The sequence below is a fragment of the Vipera ursinii genome, assembly GCF_947247035.1.
Source record: "Vipera ursinii genome assembly, chromosome: 6".
NCBI classification, from domain to species: domain Eukaryota; kingdom Metazoa; phylum Chordata; class Lepidosauria; order Squamata; family Viperidae; genus Vipera; species Vipera ursinii.
The window spans coordinates 4,189,974-4,210,718 of NC_139515.1; the positions used below are offsets into that span (position 1 = coordinate 4,189,974).

At 41.2% G+C, this 20,745-nt stretch overlaps 1 protein-coding gene across 1 annotated transcript in view; it reads right to left on the minus strand.

Annotated features, from left to right (window-relative positions):
* NAMPT (nicotinamide phosphoribosyltransferase) overlaps positions 1-20,745 on the minus strand; it is a 31,738-nt gene that overhangs the window by 6,755 nt on the left and 4,238 nt on the right. Inside the window, exons 2-7 of the mRNA XM_083366308.1 lie at positions 16,873-17,029; positions 11,976-12,079; positions 10,132-10,260; positions 7,472-7,630; positions 6,307-6,443; positions 2,503-2,728 (exon numbers count right to left, since the gene is read on the minus strand). Of these exons, the coding sequence (XP_083222434.1) occupies positions 2,503-2,728; positions 6,307-6,443; positions 7,472-7,630; positions 10,132-10,260; positions 11,976-12,079; positions 16,873-17,029 (912 nt within the window). The remainder of the gene's footprint in view (positions 1-2,502; positions 2,729-6,306; positions 6,444-7,471; positions 7,631-10,131; positions 10,261-11,975; positions 12,080-16,872; positions 17,030-20,745) is intronic.

Here is a 20,745-nt window from a genome sequence, read left to right on the forward strand (position 1 = left end):
ATAAATATCTATCTATCTATATCTATATATATAAATATCTATCTATATCTATATCTATATCTATATCTATATCTATATCTATATCTATATCTATCTATCTATCTATCTATCTATCTATCTATCTATCTATCTATCTATCTATCTATCTATATGGAGAGAGAGAGAGAGGCATGCATATTAGCAAATCAGCCTGTCATTCCATTAAATAAACCAGATAGATAACAAATTCAAAACAGAAATGATATAACAAAAATATATAAATGATATAACAAAAACAAAAAGTAGGCATGTCAAACTGCTGGCCCGCAGGCCAGATGCATCATACTGAAACTGCGCCCACCCCATTGCCGGCAATGGGGAAAAAGTCGCAATATGCTGCGCGACGTCACAAGTTTGACATGCCTGATCTAAAGAAAAAAAAAAAACATTCAAATCCAGTCATTCTATTAAAATTATACTGGAAAGAACCCTTGGATTAAGGCAAGGGTAGGCAACCTTGGCTCTTTTATGACTGGTGGACTTCAACTCCCAGAATTCCTGAGCCAGCCATGCTGAGGGGAAAGGGAGAGGTTTCCATGTTGGCTCAGGAATTATGGGAGTTGAAGTCCACAAGTCATAAAAGAGCCAAGGTTGCCTACCCTTGGCCCTACAGGTTCTCTCAAACAGGCTTTTTTAAAAAAAAAAAACAGAGTAATTTTAGGAAGGACTAATTACAAGCATCCTTGACTTATGACCACGACCGAGCCCAAAATTTGAATCACTAAGCGAGACAATCCTTGAGTGAATTTTGCCCCATTTTACAATTTTTTTTCTTTCTTGCCCAAATTGTTAAGTGAGTCACTGCAGTTGTTCGTTAACACGGTTGTTAAGTGAAATTTTGGGTAGCCAGATGTCAAGGTTAGCAATGGAAATTCTGGTGGTAAATCAAGGAATTCTCTGTATTATTTTGTGTAAGTCGGTTTAAATCCTGTCGGGTTCCTGTAAGTCAAGGAAATTCCTGATATTTAACGTATTGAATTCTGTATATCCATCCTATCTAACCGATTCTTTCTAAGAAATGCACGTGGTTTCAGAAAATCATCTCGGGAATATAAACCCCAGCGGCGAAACCCACTTTACATCGGAGAGAACTGTGTAGAGAGAGTTTCCTCCTTTAAATTTCTGGGAGTCTACCTCTGTGAAGATCTGACCTGGAAAGTTAACACAACTCAGGTGGCTAGAAAGGCCCAACAGAGGCTTTACTTTCTTAGGGTCTTGCGGAAGAACAGGGTAGAACAACAGCTAATGACCCTCTTCTACCGGTCTACCATAGAGAGCGTCCTCTCGTACTGTATTGTGGTTTGGTATGCTGGTCTGACAGCCGCGGACAGGAAAGTATTACAGAGGGTAGTGAGCACAGCACAAGACATTGTGGGCTGTTCCCTGACACCACTGGATGACCTCGCCAGGGCTCGTTGCCTTGGAAGAGTGAGGAAGATTCTCAGGGATGACTCACACCCTGGACGGTATCTCTTTACTCTACTACCATCCGGTAGGAGATACAGGAATATAGCCAGCCGTACCAACAGGCTGAAAAATAGCTTTTATCCGTGGGCTGTTAGGCTTTTAAATGGGACATAATCTTATGCAGAATTGACTTGGGAGGCCGGTGTGTGGTGTAGTTGGTTAACATAGTGTGGTGGGATGGAGGGTTTGTTGTCACTGTGTGTTGGGGGGAGAGAGCACGGGGGGAGGCTCAGCTAATCTCAATGTACACATGTTGTACTTTGACAATAAAGGTTTATTATTTATTATTATTTAAAAGCGTAAAAACAAAACCACCAGAAACATCAAAAGCACACCCCTTCCTTTATCGGATGCTGACAGACAATCCTTACAGGGGTGTGTGAAGGCTAAAAGAAAGGAACATATAATTAGCGTGTTATCTGGGGCGATCACTCCACTGTCACCACCCCTCTGGGTAATACAGGTAGTCCTTGACTTACAATTCATTTCGTGACCATTCCGAGTTACAATAGCAGTGAAAAAAAGCGGCTTGCGACCGTTCTTCACACTTGCGACCGTCGCAGCTTCCCCCGGGTTCACATGATCAAAATTCAGACACTTGGCCACTGGCTCACATTTATGACGGCCGCAGTGTCCCCGGTGTTTGTGTGTGTGATGGGATCCACTTTTGCAACCTCCTGACAAGTAAAGTCAATGGGGAAGCTAGATTCGCTTAACAACCAGGTTACTAACCTAACCTTTGCAGTGATTCGCTTAACAACCCTGGCGAGCAAGGTCATAAAACGGGGGGGGGGGGGCTTCACAGATGTTTCACTTAGCCACGGAAATGCTGGGCTCAACAGTGCTCGCAAGTCGAGGACGGCCTGTATTTGGGCAGGCTGAAGGAACGCCGAAGCCTGGCTGGAGGAGCTAAGCGGCCTACGCTGACTGAACCGTTCAATGACGACGAAATGGTTTTTACGCTGGAATTTTGAAACCTGAACTCTGAGCTCTTACCTTCAGCACGGTATCGAGAGGATTTCCTGAATCTGGCCGGATAATCAGGGGAGCCTCTGCACTCCTCCTCTCAATTAAATGCCTTAAATCCTCACCCCAGATTTTCTCGCAAGCGTTGTAAATATCGTAGCTGTCGCTGACCACGGAGACCGGCACATTAGAAAAATGTGTCACAATATGTCTGAAAGCGTCTTTTTCGTGCTCTTTTCCCCAAGCTGTTATAGTACTGGGAAGAAGAAGAGAAGAAGAGATGCCGATTCAATTCCGAGAGAGTTATGCTTGCATCCTTTTTTTTTATATTCTTATCCGTTGTGATCAAAAGTCCTTTGGGTAGTAAACACTGATTTTTTTTCTTGAAGCAACTTGAGGTGACATTTTCATTCATGTGAAACAGTTGAAAATCTTCACTGCCTTAATGGACTATCTCGAGCAGCCGGCCCCCGTAGATTGATTGTTCATATTTAAATCATCAATTTAAATCACAGAGTAGGTTTTTTTTTGAGTTCTCCAAAGAGCTTAAATTAAACTTAATTTCCCCCCCCCCCAAATGAATCTATTTAGAAAAATGGAACCCTAAATCAAGGAAACCTTGGACTAATACTCTATCCATTTTTTTTATAAAAGTAATCCCAAAATTGATGCATTTGGAATGAAAAGAGTATTATTTTTATTCTAAATTATGTGTAAGCAACTTGATCGATTCCCAAAACACAATGAAAGCTGAATCTTTCATTTAACTTTTAATGAATTTATCTCGCAGCAAATAAAGCTGCAAATAAACTGAACAACTGCTAGAAATGACTGGTTGATACCAGAATTGCTAATGAAGTATACAACTATGTGGCATGTGTGGTGTTGGGTTTGTTTGTGAGTTTCTGTGTGTGGCTAGATAGATGACAGAGATAGAGACACAGACGGACAGATATAGATTAGATATAGAGATGCTAGATAGACAGGGGTGAGATAGATATAGAGGTAGACAGATGACATATAGACAGATATAAAAGATAAAGCTAGAGATATATAGAGATGAGATACCGTATTTTCTGGCGTATAAGATGACCCCCTACATTTCCTGTTAAATTATAGAGTTTGGGGTATACTCGCCGTATAAGACTACCCCTCTTCCAACGCACACCAAATAAAAATTAAAAAACATCAGATTTGATTTTAATATGGTAATTTTAATTCAAATGCTTACGACAAGCAGGTACTTAGTAGGAAAACTGTCACTTATAAACATAAGGCTGTTTGTCATCAAACATGTAAACATAAAACAGTGCAAGTGGATTAAACTTTTCCTAATTCACTCTAAAGCTTTCCCTGCACAGAGCCTTAAGTAACACCAGCTGCCTGCAATTAGTGCAGGTTCGCATCCCACCAGGCTCAAGGTTGACTCAGCCTTCCATCCTTCCGAGGTAGGTAAAATGAGGACCCAGATTGTTGGGGGCAATAAGCTGACTTTGTAATAATGCTGCTTGGGGTGTGTGTGAAAGCCGTAATAAGCAGGCATATACACAGAATGAAGGCTATTGCTAAGCACATTGATTTGTGCTTTAAATTGTAAGCCTTGAGTCATCGGAGAAGGGCGGGATATAAATGGGATTAAAAAAAAAAGACCAAATGGGAGATCTGCTCCAGGTTTTCCAGCCAGCCTGCCCAGTTCCTGAGTCAAATGTGTCCTTAGAGCTAAGCAGCTGCTCTGACTGCTGCATTTCCCACCTGCCTTTCAAGATGGGATATACTACAGCTGCTCTTCAACTTTAGAAGGAAAGACACCCAGACCCCAGCCTGTAAAAAAATCACAGACTGCAGCTTCTTCTCCAATTGGTCCCACTTTCCCTGCACAGACAAAATGGGAGATCCGCTCCAGGTTTTCCAGCCAGCCCTGTCCCTAAAGTTTCAGCACCCAGCACCCAGACCCCTGAATGGGTTAAAAAGTCGTCTTATATGCCAGAAAATATGGTATATAGAAAGATAAGATAAAGCTTGAGATAGAGATGAGATAGATAAAGGTAGAGATATATTGAGATGAGATGAGATATTTATTTATTTATTTTATTACATTTATATACCGCCCTTTCCCGAAGGACTCAGGGCGGTTTACAGGGTGATTAAAAAACCAAAATACAAAAGTTAAAAACAAATTTTAAAAAAATTATATTTGTCCCTGCATAAATAAAACCCCAGTTAAAATAAGATTAATCCTCAGCCTGGGCCAGAGAGCTCGAAGAGCCAGGTCTTCAGGCCCCGGCGGAATGAACGGAGGTCGGGGGCAGTCCTCAGCTCCACTGGCAGCTGGTTCCAAATGCAGGCGCCCCCACTGAGAAGGCCCTATCCCTGGGTGTTACCCGCCGGCAATCTCTTACTGGTGGCACCCTGAGAAGACCCTCCCTGTGGGAGCGCACTGGACGAAGGGAACTTGATGCCGGCAGCAGGTGTTCCCTCAGATATCCCGGACCCAAGCCATTTAGGGCTTTATAGGTCATCACCAGCACCTTGAATCTCACCCGGAGGGCAACCGGAAGCCAATGCAGCTCGCGGAATAGAGGTGTTACATGGGAGTATCGGGAAACCCCCATCACAACTTGCGCGGCCGCTGTCCCTGTCTATTATATACATTGTAGGCTGTCCCCTGACACCACTGGATGACCTCGCCAGGGCTCACTGCCTTGGAAGTGTGAGGAAAATTCTCAGGGACGACTCACATCCTGGACGGTACCTCTTTACTCTCCCACCATCGGGTAGGAGATGCAGAAGTATAGCCAGCCGTACCAACAGGCTGAACAATAGCTTCTATCCATGGGCTGTCAGGCTCTTGAACGGGAAATAATTTTATAAATTTTATGTATGATTGACTTGCGAGGCCGGTGTGCTGTGCAATTAGCTCACATGGTGTAACAAGATGGAGGGTTTGTTGTCACTGTGAGTTTGGGCGGGGGAACGAAGGGAGGCTCAGCCAATCTGAATCTATACATGGTTGTACTTTGACAATAAAGGTTCATTCATTCATACACAGTAGACAAGGACTAGAAGACAGCAATGGTGATAAATGGAGCATTACCAAGTGACACCATCATCAGGAAGAAGGCGGAGGAGCAGCTGGACCAGGGCCTGATGGAAGAGGATGTGGAAAGTCAAGGCCAAAAGTGGCCTCAGTGCCGGTAGGCGCACTTGGGGCTGTGATTCCTAATCTGGGTGAGGGGGCTCCAAGAGACCCCCAAGAACGACACTAGAGCTCTCCACCCGTTAAGAACGCAGTGCTAGGAACAACTAGCAGGTCTTTGGTAGAGGTTATATGTACATAAAATAACCGCCTGTGGTTGAAGCAGTCCGATTTTCAGCAAGGCCACGCTGGCTTCAGCCAGCCAAAAAACGTTGACTGCAACCCAAGGCAGAATCAAAACCAAAGTCTCCCTCAACAACGGTGTGAAACCTAGTCACCATCTGAATTTCCCAACCTGGGTTTGGGGGCGATGTAGGAAGAGCTTGCCGTCGCTTCTCCTGAGAGCTCGGCTCAAATTCAAAATCTAATTCCCCAGGTCTGTGGCTCCCTAACGGTCTCCTCTGGTACTCGTCAAGTCTGAGGTCGGTTTTAGGTTGTTTTCCCCCCCCCCCCAAGATCAACCTCACATTACCTTGATGTTGTCACCTGATCAGGATAACCAGAAGAGTAGGAAGCAATACATTGTGTCAATAAAATAAAATAATAAAATAAAATAAAATAAAAAAATAAAATAAAATAAAATAAAAAAATAAAATAAAAAATAAAATAAAATAAAAAATAAATAAAAAGAGACACACCTGTGTTCTGCAGCTGGAATCGAATAACCTGGGACGGGGTCTTTTGTGCCGTAATATTTCTTAATTAAAACAATTCCGGCTACCGTATCCGTGCCTTTGAAGTTTACCAAATGTGCGGAAGCTCCGATTCCTGCAGTCTGGGAAAACAGCGATTTCTTGTTTCAATGAAGGGCAGAGTCAAATTCCGCAGCCCTCCCTCCAGTTTTACACTATACATCTAAAAGTCAAGAGTCTTCCGCTTACTGGGCTTACTGACTGTCCAAAGGTACGAGGCCGCTGAAAGAAAGTGACGTACAGCCAGTCCTCACACTTACGGCCTCCCCACGATCGCGTCATCAAAATTCAGGCCCTTTGGCAACTGGCATGTATGAATGACACCTGTATTGCCCTAGGGGGCTTCTGTAATTGCCATTTTAAACCTCCCCAGCCAGCTTGTGATAAGCAAAGTCAATGGGGGAAGCCAGGATCGCTGAACCGGCTGCATGATTCACTTAACAACTGTGGCAAAAAAAAAAAAAAAAAAAAGGTTGCAAAATGGTGCAAAAGTCACTTAACGATTGCCTGGCTTAGCAACGGAAACTTTGGATTCAATAGTGGTCCTAATCCGAGGACTGCCTGTGTATCCCTACCTATAACCCAACATTACTTTAAGGGAGGGGTCTTCAAACCTGGCCCTTTGATGACTTGTGGACTTCAACTCCCAGAATTCCTCAGCCAGGGTGCTTTAAGGCAGGGGTCTTCAAACCTGGCCCTTTGATGACTTGTGGACTTCAACTCCCAGAATTCCTCAGCTAGGGTGCTTTAAGGCAGGGCTCTTCAAACAAGGGCGACCTGTATCTCCTGGACTTTGGAGTATCTGTCCAGGGATGTTCACTTGGTGTCTTTTCAGCAATTATCCTCCCATATTTTTAAACAAGGTATTCGTGCCACAATCACGGTTTTAACTTTGTCCTGTGGCTTTTCATTCCCAGGGCTATAATTCATTTCATTCCCTACGTGCTCCCACTTTTTATGCCACGTTTTCAGGGACGTCTTTATTCCACTGCTTTAACTTAGTGCTTAATTGTTTGGGGCGGTATTGTAAACCCTCAGGAGGGGCTCGGAGCAAAGTGGCACGCCGGCGTTTTAAACCCCCCCCCCCAAGTAAGTGATTTAAGAGCGTCACCTCTTGAGAAGACACCCCTCTGTAACCGAAGTCGTGGAGTTTGTATTCCAGTCCTTCTAAGCTGCCTGAGGTCTCCAGCAAGTATTTTGCCAGAATCTTCTTTTGTTCCCTGGAGTTTGTAGCTACTGTGATGGGATACCATGACTGCACAAGAATTGTCTGGCAAAAAAAGAATGCATACCAAGATAACGTATAGGCTAGGCTAGGTTAAAGATAGCATAGGATGGGATAAGAAGCTAGGATAGGATAAGAAGGGATGGGATGAGATGAGATAGGATAGGATAGGAAAATAGGATAAGAAGAAATGGGATGGGATAGGATAAGAAGGGATGGGATGGGATGGGATAGGATAGGAAGATAGGATAAGAAGAAATGGGATGGGATAGGATAGAATAAGAAGGGATGGGATGAGATAGGACAGGATAGGAAGATAGGATAAGAAGGGATGGGATGGGATGGGATAGGATAGGAAGATAGGATAAGAAGAAATGGGATGGGATAGGATAAGAAGGGATGGGATGGGATGGGATAGGATAGGAAGATAGGATAAGAAGAAATGGGATGGGATAGGATAAGAAGGGATGGGATGGGATGGGATAGGATAGGAAGATAGGATAAGAAGAAATGGGATGGGATAGGATAGAATAAGAAGGGATGGGATGAGATAGGACAGGATAGGAAGATAGGATAAGAAGGGATGGGATGGGATAGGATAACAAGGGATGGGATGAGATAGGATAGGATAGGATAAGAAGGGATGGGATGAGATAGGATAGGATAGGAAGATAGGATAAGAAGGGATGGGATGGGATGGGATAGGATAGGATAAGAAGGGATGGGATGAGATAGGATAGGAAGGTAGGATGAGATAGGATAGGAAAGGAAGATAGGATAAGGAATGGGATGGGACGGGATGGGCAACTTTTATTGTCACTTTTTTCTGTGACCACATTGGAACACATTAAAAAAATTAAATTCTGATGCCTGCCTCAAAAGAAATATATATGCTCCTTAAGGAAATCTAAGAGTGAGTGTGAGTGTGTGTGTATAAAATTAAATTCTGATGCCCTCTTTCAAAAGAAATAATCAGGAGCATATATATTTCTTTGGAGATGGCATCAGAATTTCATTTTAAAAGGTAAAGGTAAAGGTTCCCCCGCACGTGCGTGCTAGTCGTTTCCGACTCTAGGGGCCGGTGCTCATCTCCGTTTCAAAGCCGAAGAGCCAGCGCTTGTCCGAGGACGTCTCCGTGGTCATGTGGCCGGCATGACTAGACGCCAAAGGCGCACGGAACGCTGTGGCATCAGAATTTCATTTTACACACACACAAAAACACACACACAGAGCTAGATTTCCTTACAAGTTCAGGAACAAAGATTGTAAGAAAACTAATTTGTTCCTCGGCAAGAGACCTATATAGGCAATCCCTGACTTAACAACCGTTCACTTAGCAATCCTTCAAAGTCACAACGGCACTGGGGAAAAAGCGACTTATGACTGGTTTTCACACTTATGGCCCTTGCAGCATCCCCAGGGTTACGTGATGAAAAAAATCGGGTCCTTGGCAACCAGCCTCAATTTATGATGGCTGCCGCATCCGAGGCGCAGGGGATTGCCGTTTGCCACAGCCGGCTTCGGACAAGCAAAGTCAATTCGCTTCACGTCTGCACGATTCTCTGAAACCACCGCAGCACAGCAAAAAAAGGCCGTAAAAGCGGGTGACACAGCAATTACCTCACTGAGGAACAGAAATTCTACTCTTGGGTGTGGTTGTTAAGTCAAGGACAGCCTGTATAAGTAGCATCTTCTATGAAGTGATTTAATCATAGACATCTGTTGGAAATTACTGATTTTACAAAAGCAATTTCATAATAAAGAGCATTTATTTTGATCTTATCACAAATCTTGCTTGGAGGGGCTGCCACAAAGCAGAAGGGGGTCAACCTATTCTCCAAAGCGCCCGAAGGCAAGACAAGAAGCAACAGATGGAAACTGATCAAGGAGAGAAGCAACCTGGAATTAAGGAGAAACTTCCTAACACTGAGGACAATTAACCAGTGGAACTGTGTGCCTCCAGTAGTTGTGGATGCCCCATCGCCGGAGGTTTTTAAGAAGAGATTGGACAGCCATTTGTCTGAAAAGTTATGAGCAGGAGGGTTGGACTAGAAGACCTCCAAGGTCCCTTCCAACCCTGTTATTCTATGTTATATTTTTACCTTTATTCATTGGTCCAGAGAGTGGAGGAATTCATCTGATCTAGTTTCTACACTCTAAGCCAGCGGTAGCTTGGCTCTTTTATGACTCATGGACTTCAACTCCCAGAATTCCTGAGCCAGCCACGCTGAGGGAAAAGGAAGAGGTTTCCAAGCTGAGCCATGTTGGCTGAGGAATTCTGGGAGTTGAAGTCCATGAGTCATAAAAGAACCAAGGTTGCCTACCCCTGACATAGGGGAAGCGTTTCCCCACTTTGACAACTTGAAGGCATGCGGACTTCAACTCCCAGAATTCTCCAGCCAGCCATGGGGGCAGAAACTCTGGACAGAAACTTTTGGAAATATCTCCTTTTTTAGAGATTTGTTTTTTAGGAAACTTGAACTTAATTTTTTTTTACACCTCCATCATAGTTCCCATTAATCTATTAAAAATGCATCACTACCCACCTCAATCCAGTTTGTGAGCCAGTAACAGTTTGGATCCGTGTTTTCAACTGTGAAAAGTACGTTTCCTCTAGGAATGACAAAGCCCTCGGGAACAGCTTTTATTTCAATAGGAAGACGGCCATCGTACTTCTATGACGTAAAAAGAGCGACAGAACGATGATTTTAAAAACACTCAAATACTGCCATCTATTTCGCTGGGTAATAAACAGGCTTTAAGATAAAATACAGTGGTACCTTGGTAGTCATCGGTTCTGGGAGGCGCGAGGAGTACCAAAAACTATGAGTAGCAAACAAATTTTCCCCACAAGGAATAATGTAGTGAGTCACAAGGCAGCTGACACGGACAAGTTCTAGCTTGTGCGTTGAGTATGAAACAAACAATGAGTAGCGGGGCAAATTTGTTACCTCAAAATGCGTTGAGTACCAAATTCGATGAGTTAAGTACAAAGTACTACTGTACATATTTTGACCTAACAGTTTTTTAGATGCTCAAAGATACTGCTACAGATTTCCCTGGTTTGCTTGAAAGAATGTTGAATAATAATGTCATCTTTTCAATTGCCATTTTTTAAATATTGTTTTAGCCAAACTAGTGACATATTTTTGGTATGAACAGAATGCTACTTTGGAAACAAAATGATGATTTCCCCAAGGAAGACAAACTTCCTAAAAAGAAATAAATAGGTTTATGACGTAGCAGGGGAAAAAATCCAGAACATCCAATTTTAAGGACCATATTAGAGCTAGAACTAACTTCCCATGCTTGAAAGTCACATATAAATTACCAAGAGAACTTTATTCACAGAACAAATATTAAAAAAGTATTTTAGAAGTCCCAAAGGTACTTTTGCAAGAGGCAACTGGAATTGGTTTTTCCTTGAAGGTGTTTTGCTTCTCATCCAAGAAGCTTCTTCAGTTCAGTCCGAACTGTTACCAATAAAGGGAAATATTTCTAGTTTAGGATTGATACGAGGGTCCTTGGTGCTCTCTGACCTTGGTGGCTTTCTTGCATTTAATTACCTAAACTAGGTAACATCATGTCATGAGTGCACTGATGTTGTTACCTACTTGGGATAATGAAACATCTGCAAGGAAACTGCCAAGCTCAGAGAGCACCAAGGACCCCTCAATCAGAACTGAAGAAGCTTCTTGGATGAGAAGCGAAACGTCTTCAAGGAAAAACCAAGAAAGTCCAGTATTGAAAAAGCGCCTTTGGGACAGCCATGATCTGCATGACTGAGAATCTCCACAGACTATTTTAGAAGTCTTATTTCATGTGGACAATTGGCCACCATATTCAACTTAACCTATTCAAAATCTTGCTTTAAAAAGTTTAATTTTAATTTAAAATGTGACTTTTAAATTCACATTTGCCACACGGGAAGCACACTGCTTTACTCCATGAACTTTCCTTTAAAAAAAAAAAAGCATCTCACAGCCTTGTCAAACTGTCCCAAAGATGCTGGACTTTCATGTTTTTCTTTGAAGACATTTCACTTCTCATACCAGAAGCTTCTTCAGCTCGGAGGGGTCCTTGGTGCTCTCTGAGCTTGGCGGTTTTCTTGCAGATGGTTCATTATCCCAAGTAGGTTAACAACATCAGAGCTGAAGATGCTTCTTGGATGAGAAGCGAAACGTCTTCAAAGAAAAAAAACAAAGTCCAGTTGCCTCCAGAAAAAGGTTACTTTGGGGTAACTATGACCTGGATGACTGAGAATCTCCACAGACCCTATCAAACCAAAAGATAACCTCTGGCAGTTTCACAGAGAACCTTCTTTTTAATAAGTGCCTGTCTGCCGAGGGACACAAAGTTTTACTCAACGTAAATATTAATTCGTTTTTACCTCAAGAATATAGTTCCATCCTGTTTCGTTGAAGACGTCGTCTTGAAAATGTTCCCTGTACACTTCTTTGGCTACCTGTATTTTCTCTTTGGTTACCACTTTGCCTATGAAACAGTTCAAAACTTTATTATATACTCAAAGAAGGCCCGTTTCAGGCACGAGTTATGGGTTCGACAATATACGTTATTGTGTTCCAGAGCAGAGGTCCCCAACCTTTTGGGCAACAGGGACCGATAACGTGGAGACGTTTTCCCAAAGAACGGAGAGCTTGTGGTTTTGTCTGCTCTCCTGCATACCATGGATAGGGCTTTGCTTGTTTGTGTGGACCGGTTGCTGGTGTGCCGTGGCCCGGTACCAGTCCAGAGACCCCTGGTCTAGAAGACAATGTTTAATGTGTGTAGCTCTTCTGGATGGTATCACCAATGGCTTCTTCTCCATTTATTATGATTTGTTACAAGTGATTATGTATCCCAATCTTAACCTGTTCTTCGGATTCAGGCCTTCTGCAGACTGAGGTGGAAATGATATAAATAGTCCTTGATTTACAACAGTTTGTTTAGTGAACAAAGCTCCAATGGCACTGAAAAAAGTGACTTAGGACCTGTTCTGTTCCAGCCTACGTGAGTCCAAGGAGAAACCCCTCTTCCAAGAAACAGGCAGGAACCACAAGAAAAACCAACTGCTTGTATTATTATGAGTCAAGGTCTAAGGCAAACAAACACAGTCCACAGAAACTCGATCCTCAACACGAACAGCTGTCTTCAGCAACCAGCACTTCCCATACTTCCCTTTTAGAATTCAGCCCAGGCGTGGCTTCCTAATGCCTTCTCTGTTGCCTTTGGAGCCACCCCATTGCATTCCTCTGTCCTACTCGCTTCTCTAGCCTGTGCTTTCGTACATACGGGATATTTCCCAGCTGTGTTCCTCATCGCTGTCAAACTCAGGCTCCCAGCACAGCTGTGTCTCAGCCTGAGGGTGAGTAGAGGGGCCAGGCTCCTCATCCGACTGTAAGTCTTGGAGCTCCTCAGAGCCTTCCTCTGACTCTAATGTCACTCCAGGCCCCTCCTCCTCCTCCTCTGATTCCTCAGACTCAGCTGCAGGATCCACCGGCTGGCGAGGAATCACAACAGGACTGTTTTTCACACTTGCGACCGTTGCACCATCGCCCATGATCATGTGATCAAAATCCAGACGCTTGGCAACTGACTCGTATTTATGACAGCTGCAGTGTCCCGGGGTCATGTGGTCATCTTTTGCAACCTTCTGACAAACAAAGTCAATGGGGAAGCTACACTCACTTAACAACTGCGTTACTAGTTTAACAAGCTGGTTAGTACGGCGATTCATTTAACAACTGTGGCCAGAAAGGTAGCAAAATGGGGCAAAATTCACAATTATCTTGCTTAGCAACAGAAATCTGGGGCTCAATTGTCATCGCAACTTAAGGACTACATGTAAACTGGAAATAACCCAGATGCAATGTAATATATCATTTTTTTAAAAAAAAATACATATATTTTTAAAGTTTTAAATTTAATTAATATATTAAATATATATATTATCACTTCTGCTACTGCTGCTTTTGGAGCAGCTGCAGCGATAAATTAGGAAGCCACACATACCTTTTAGCAAACAAGACAATTGACAGCAAGTCCTATTTGTCCAAGTTTTTTTTTAATCTGAGGAGTTTCTTTAGAGTATTCATTCCCTACTGATGTTTAAGGCAGCTAACAGTACAATATCCAGCAACAAAAACAATTCAACTCTTAAAACTGTGTGCATCATTTAGAATGACCATAATAACTAGCTCATAGGGCTGAAGCCCTAAGTAGAAATATCTATCTGCTGGCAGGTAGCCAGTAAAAGTACAAGGATTTTTAGATTTTGATCTTTAATAAGGGCCATTTTTAAATCCATGCTAAGTGCACCAACCTTGTGAACTCTCAAGATTCCTCTTTCTGTTATGTATTCAAGATGGGCAGTGATTAATATTTACATTTATTTATAAGGGGTAGGTAGGGATGCGGTGGCTCAGTGGGTTAGGACGCTTTTGGCGGGTCGAATCCCGAGTGCCGCATAGCAGAGTGATCGCCTGTTACTTGTCCCAGCTTCTGCCAACCTAGCAGTTCGAAAGCGCGTAAAAATGCAAGTAGAAAAATAGGGACCACTACGGTGGGAAGGTAACAGCGTTCCGTGCGCCTTTGGTGTCTAGTCATGCCGGCCACATGACCACGGAGACGTCCTCGGACAAGCGCTGGCTCTTTGGCTTTGAAATGAAGATGAGCACCGCCCCCTAGAGTTGGAAACGACTAGCACGCATGCGAGGGGGAACCTTTACCTTATAAGGGGTAGGTACATACATATGTATATAGCATGTTTATGTATCTGTACACTTTAGAGAGCAGGCCACAGAATTTCATTTTTAATGTGTGCCAGTGTGCCCACAGTAAAAAATAACCATAAAGGTTATCTTATCTATCTTATCTTATAAGTTCTCCTATTCGAAAACTTCAGACTTCGGCAAGCATATATGCTTATTTAATTCCCCTGTTGAAAAAATATCCAATTAATAGAATGGCAATCCATGAAACCTGTAACATACAAGTCAGATTCGGCATACAACTGACCATGTATGTATTTTCACCTCGCTAAAGTTTCCAAGCCCTTTTAAAGACTTTTCAGTGCTTAAAAGAGGATGTATTTAAAGCCAGCTTCAGAGATAAATGCACTTAGCACCCTTGGAAAAAATATGACATGCAGATTTCAGTTAAACGTTTTCCTAAGAGAATACAATAGAATCAAGAAAGGCTGTTCTTCTTTTCTATCGGCTTAAAAGCAATCTTCAATCGTAACAATTCTATCAATATAATTAATCACTGATGCAGCATCCAAATGGCTTAACTGTATAATTGCCCATTAGTAGCATAATAGGTACACAATAAATAGCCAGACTCTTGAATGACCTCAATTAGTAATATAGTTTAAATATTACATAGTACAGAAGATAAGATAGGAGACACATGAAGCACAGACAAGATGATGGAACAGAAATCCTTTTAATTTTACTTCCTGGAACAGTTGCAGGAATAAGAAGAGATATCATTTTATGGTGTCTCCAAACTCCATTCAGCAAGCAGCTATCAACTGCATCAATAGCTACAAAAAAAAAATTGGCTGACTTAATAATGAACATTTCTAATTTTGATCCTGGCACAGCCAAGCCCAGGGGTGAGCAACCTTGGCTCTTTTATGACTCTTTTATGACTTCAACTCCCAGAATTCCTGAGCCAGCCACGCTGAGGGGAAAGGGAGAGGTTTCCAAGCTGAGCCGTGCTGGCTCAGGAATTCTGGGAGTTGAAGTCCACGAGTCATAAAAGAGCCAAGGTTGCCTACCCCTGGCCTAGGCTGCTTTATGACTTGTGGACTTCAACTCCCAGAATCCCTGAGTCAGCCACGCTGAGGGGAAAGGGAGAGGTTTCCAAGCTGAGCTGTGCTGGCTCAGGAATTCTGGGAGTTGAAGTCCACGAGTCATAAAAGGGCCAAGGTTGCCTACCCCTGCCCTAACATGACAAAAAGGATCTCTGTTCCACAGCTAGCTAGGGCTGATGTTCAATTAAAATTAATTTTGTAATCATACCCAATCTAGAAATAGCTGGAACTGAAATTCCACCACACACTCAACCATGTTGTTCAAAAATGGATTACTGGAGATTGACCATAAAATTTACAAACATGAAGGAATTCAGACATGTCTTCTTAGTTTTGACTTTTAAAAAAAAATATCTCCTGAAATTAGGATCTTCAAGCATCTTACACTCCCATGCTACATTTCAGCAAATGGAAGTATAACAGCCATATTTTATTTATTACATGCTTGTAGTCTTTATCCTGCACACAAATTCATTGTCCCACTTAAGTCTTAAAAGACAAAAGAATAAAATCAGCACGGTTCCTCCAACAAAACGTCCCTTGCATCCAAATTGGACTTTGGAAACAAAACTCATTTTTAAACCTAAATGTCAACATATCACAATCGAAGTACTATGAATTTGTACTTTTCCATATCAAACATTTTTCCTCCAAACTTCTTTACATAAAATGAAAAATAGTTTGGTTCATTGTTTCTCAAATATTCCAGTAGCTGAACATACCCAAAATGTATGTTGTTGCGTGAGACATTTTGTTAAGTGAGCTTTGCCCCCCATTTTACAACCTTTCTTACCACGGTTGTTAAATGAATCATTGCAGTTGTTAAGTTAGTAACAAGGCTGTTAAGTAAATCTGGCTTCCCCGTTGACTTTGCTCGTCAGAATGTCGCAAAATGAGATCACATGACCACCACCCCGGACGCTGCAACCGTCTTAAATATGAGTCGGTTGCCAATCCTCCAAATTTTGATCACCTGATCCTGGGGATGATGCAACAGTCATAAGTGTGAAAAACGGTCGTAAGTCACTTTTTTCAATACTGTTGTAACTTTGAACAGTCACTAAATGAACTGTTGTAACTCAAGGACTAACCTGCACTATAAAACGACATAACTTAAACACAAAAAGTGTGTTCTGCAGGTATGAAGAATTAATATATCTGGTTAAGAGCCTTGACTCTGGAATAAGCTGTTCCTCAAACTTTAGGAACTGTTATTATAAAGAACGAATAAACATTAAAAAGCTAAGACATAACTGAATCCAGATCTTCTATTTATATAAGCAATTAATTCAGGATAAAATAAGTGCAGCGTATTCAAGGATACTTTTATGACTTAATACAAGCCCAATTTAAGACATTTCAAAAATTATTCTTATTCCACAAATGGTAGAGAAATTACAACGGGGAACGACAGCGACAATATGGAAAAATGGCATTTGAAAATCCAGGAGGGGGAAAAAATAAGTACCTTGTAAGTATTTGTTAAGTATGTACTGCAACCCGTAAAAAACTGTTTCCTCATATTTGACTTTCCTTAATTTGGAGTTCTCCGTCTTCTTTTCGCGACATTCAAAGTAGGAATAAACTTTGCTTGTATTGGGTGGATATTGTTTGTAATGTGTCACCTACAATAAGATAAATCGGATTAAGAAAACATTTCAGTCCGTAAGAAGGGGGGTGGATTTTAAAATTAAACCATGGTGCTACAAGCATATTTTTTTCCCCCAAGGATCACTTTCATTCTCAGGGCTTGACAAATTTGAAGCGGCTCAAATCTCCCCAATTTTAGAAGCAAGGAACATCCATTGCTCCATTTCAATTGTAGGCTGGCTCTTTGGGAGCATTCATTCTTCTTTCCCATTTTATTCCCGACAAAGATTTGTTACTGTTTCTTATACACAACAGCCATCAAAAACAATCCTTGCCACAACTGAGAAGTGAAACTGACCAGGATTCCAGATAAATGTGAAATGTGATAGTCACGATTAATTTTCACTCTGCAGCTTTGCAATTAGATTTATTAGCAGCAGCAAGCAGCAGCATGCTTTTAAGACAAAAAAAAAATTGCATTCAAGCACAGGTTAAGCCTATGTTTTGCTCAGAAATAATCTACTGGATGGAAAAAGACGTGCTTATATTATCATGCAATGTACCCATGTTTTTTATTTGAACTATGAATCTCCAAATCTGTGCCTTGTCAATTAAAAAAAAACACTCTTCAATCTCTCCCATACATGGTGCTTTTTGACAAGACCATATAGCAACAGTAGATGTAAAGAACAAAAAGATGCAAATAAAATCTTATTTTCTACAATAGGACACAAATATTAGTGATAGCAGCTTTGCTACAATAAGTGAATAATAGAATGTTTGGTCTCAATCGTAACATGACTGTATTTAAACCTGAACAAATATTACAAAAAGTGCTTAATTTAAAAAAAAATCACTTTTTGACTCACAATTTGACCAAGACTTTTTCCAGTAAATGATTCCAATAATCTTCTATATTGGCACATTTTGTTTAAACATAATCATTCCCTAAACTCCAAACCTCCTTTTTTCTTTACTCAGAATGTCTATGTGATGACATGGTCTCAAGGGAAATTACGTATTCTGACATTTTCAAGGCAAAAGCATTTTTTATTTCCCTTACCTGAAAAACTAAAGCTGCAGATTTAAAAGACCTTTAAAAGTCAAAATTTCCTTTTCACCACTTATGCTTTTATTTTTATTTTTTAATTTAATTTTACTTTTGCATTTCTGTCAGCCTGAGCAATGAATGAATTAGCCTGGTCAGTTTCACCCTCTCTTTCTGATACACCAGCAAAATGGTGTAGTAGTGTTTGCATTTCCAACACTGCAAGAGAACATTTGATAAGGTACAACATTAAAATAGGGAAAATACAATTAATCCGGTTCTTAGGTCTAAAAATCCTTAAAGGTCGTATAAAACATACAGAATGCAAATGACAGTGTTGTACACATTTACTTCAGATACAAAATTGGTAGCATCTAAAATAGAAAAGATGGGTTACTCTCTAACTACGTTACTCAAAGTTTTAAAATGCAGCATTAACAAAGGGTGCTGTTTTTGGACTGTTTGATACATGTCACGTTGCCATTATTATTACTTAGGAGCATCACACTGGTCCTAAGTATCAACATTGTGCAGTGTGAATGTGTGATTCCCATCAGCTGCCTCTCTGTCTGTAAAATGCCAGCTGCCTATATAATTACCTCCTTTCTTGAGATAGCATATTGAGGCCCCAAGGCGGATAGGTTTTATGCATCTTTGGCTGGGAAGTGTTTTAAAAATAGTTTTTTTTAAAAAAAATTAGCACCTCTCTTTTCATATCAGCTGTCCCCAAAATATTAACTCTCCCAGTATTTGTTTTTAATGAATTGCTTTTATTCTGATTTATCCCTTTTGACTGCAAATTTGCAAATAGACAAACTATTTGAGAACTTAAAAAAAAATCAAAACATTTTCAAATAGGTATTTAATTCCAAAATCTAACCTAATATCTAATGCCGTATTATGGTTTTCTCCTGGAGATTTTGTCTTCTTGTCAATATATGTTTCTCTATTTAAAACAAAGCTAGAGATTGGTCCATATTTCCAATCAATCTGATTTAAATACCTTTGGGGTGGCGGGAGGGGGGGGGAAGACAGTTCTATGCAGCTACCAACCCCTGTCTGCATGTAAATGTTATTTAAAGCTTACTTCAGACATCCCTTTTAAAAACTGGGCTAGACAGTGTTCGAAAGCTATTAAAAAAAATAGCCACTAGCCTCCATAATCTCCAAATGTGAGAATGAGTTAATGAAAAATATGCCTTTATTTTGTTGACCCCCTTTCTATTCTTCCCTTTAGATTTAACATTCAGGAAAATATTACCTGGTTGGATGTGCAGAAAAAAATGATTTTTTTTGGTCTTCTCTACAAAAAGAGTGAATGGCATTTTGAGTATTTTGTATCATGTTGTAACTTATGATAACTGTTCCTGATTTAACCTGGAGTTGTAGCCCTAGAGACTAATTGACTAAATTCCAGGCTGTCGTAAGCACAGGTCTGTTTATATCAATATAAAATTACTCCAATAACCTAAACATACAATACACACATGCTAAACATAGGCCAAATTGCCACTTCTTTTCAATACTCTTTACATAACCACCTGTCCAGATAACAGATGGTGGCTCTTTTGATAGAACTGTGGCTATTCAGTTATAAATGGCTTTAAGTTTTAATCCACCTTGGAAGGGGCAGGGCGTTTACAAGAAAATCGAATACGATGGACTACTACGATGTATTGTGGATTTACCAGCACTTTCCCCCCCCCCCCCCAGAAGCTATCAAAGGTAATAAAAAGTCTGCAGAGTATATTATGGCAACTCCACAGAGAAAAAACAAGCTTTATTGGGAAAAGCAACTGCTTTTAAAAACTCACATGGGGTAGTGGTAGTCCTCGAACTCACGACAATTCGTTTAGGGACCGTTCAGAGTTGCAATGGCACTGAAAGTGACTTGTGGCCGTTTACGAATTACGACCATTGCAAGCATCCCTGGGGGTCATGTGATCAAAATTCAGAGGCTTAGCAACTGGCTCACCTTTATGACGGTCACAGTGTCCCGAGATCACGTGATCCCCTTTTGCGACCTCCTGACAAGCAAAGTCAATGGGGAAGCCAGATGCACTTTACAACCATGTCACTAACTTCACAACCGCACAACTTATCAGTTATCAAGAAAAGGTGGTAAAACTCACAGCTAAAATTTTGGGCTCCGCTGCAGTGGTTAAGTTGAGGATTACCTGTAACGGGGAAAATAGATGACTTTTCCTTACGAATCCAGGCTGTAAGAAACACATGTTTACTATACTCTGTTAAATTGGTAATAGTCTATGTTTTAATTCTAGCATCTGAAAAGTGGCTTTTCTCAGGGTGTGTAACAAAAGGGTGTCAAAAAAGCAATTGCAACCACAAGCAACTGCAGGGATAAGAACAGGGAATGTTAATTTCAATTTCAATTTTCAATTTTTATTGCATTTATATACCGCCCTTTCCCTGAGGCCAAAATTAATGGGGCCAAAAACATGTTCTTTTCATTTTAAAGGAAGGAAAGACACATAGTCCATGACTTACAAACATAACTGAGCCAAAACTTTCTGTTAAGTGAGACAGTTATAAAGTGCCCCGTTTTATGACCTTTCCTGGCACGGTTGTTAAGTGAATCACTGCAGTTGTTAAGCTAGTCACACAGCTGTTAATGAACCTGGCTTGCCTCTGGACTTTTTTGGGGAGAGGGTCACAAAAGGGGATCACACAGCCGACCCCCCA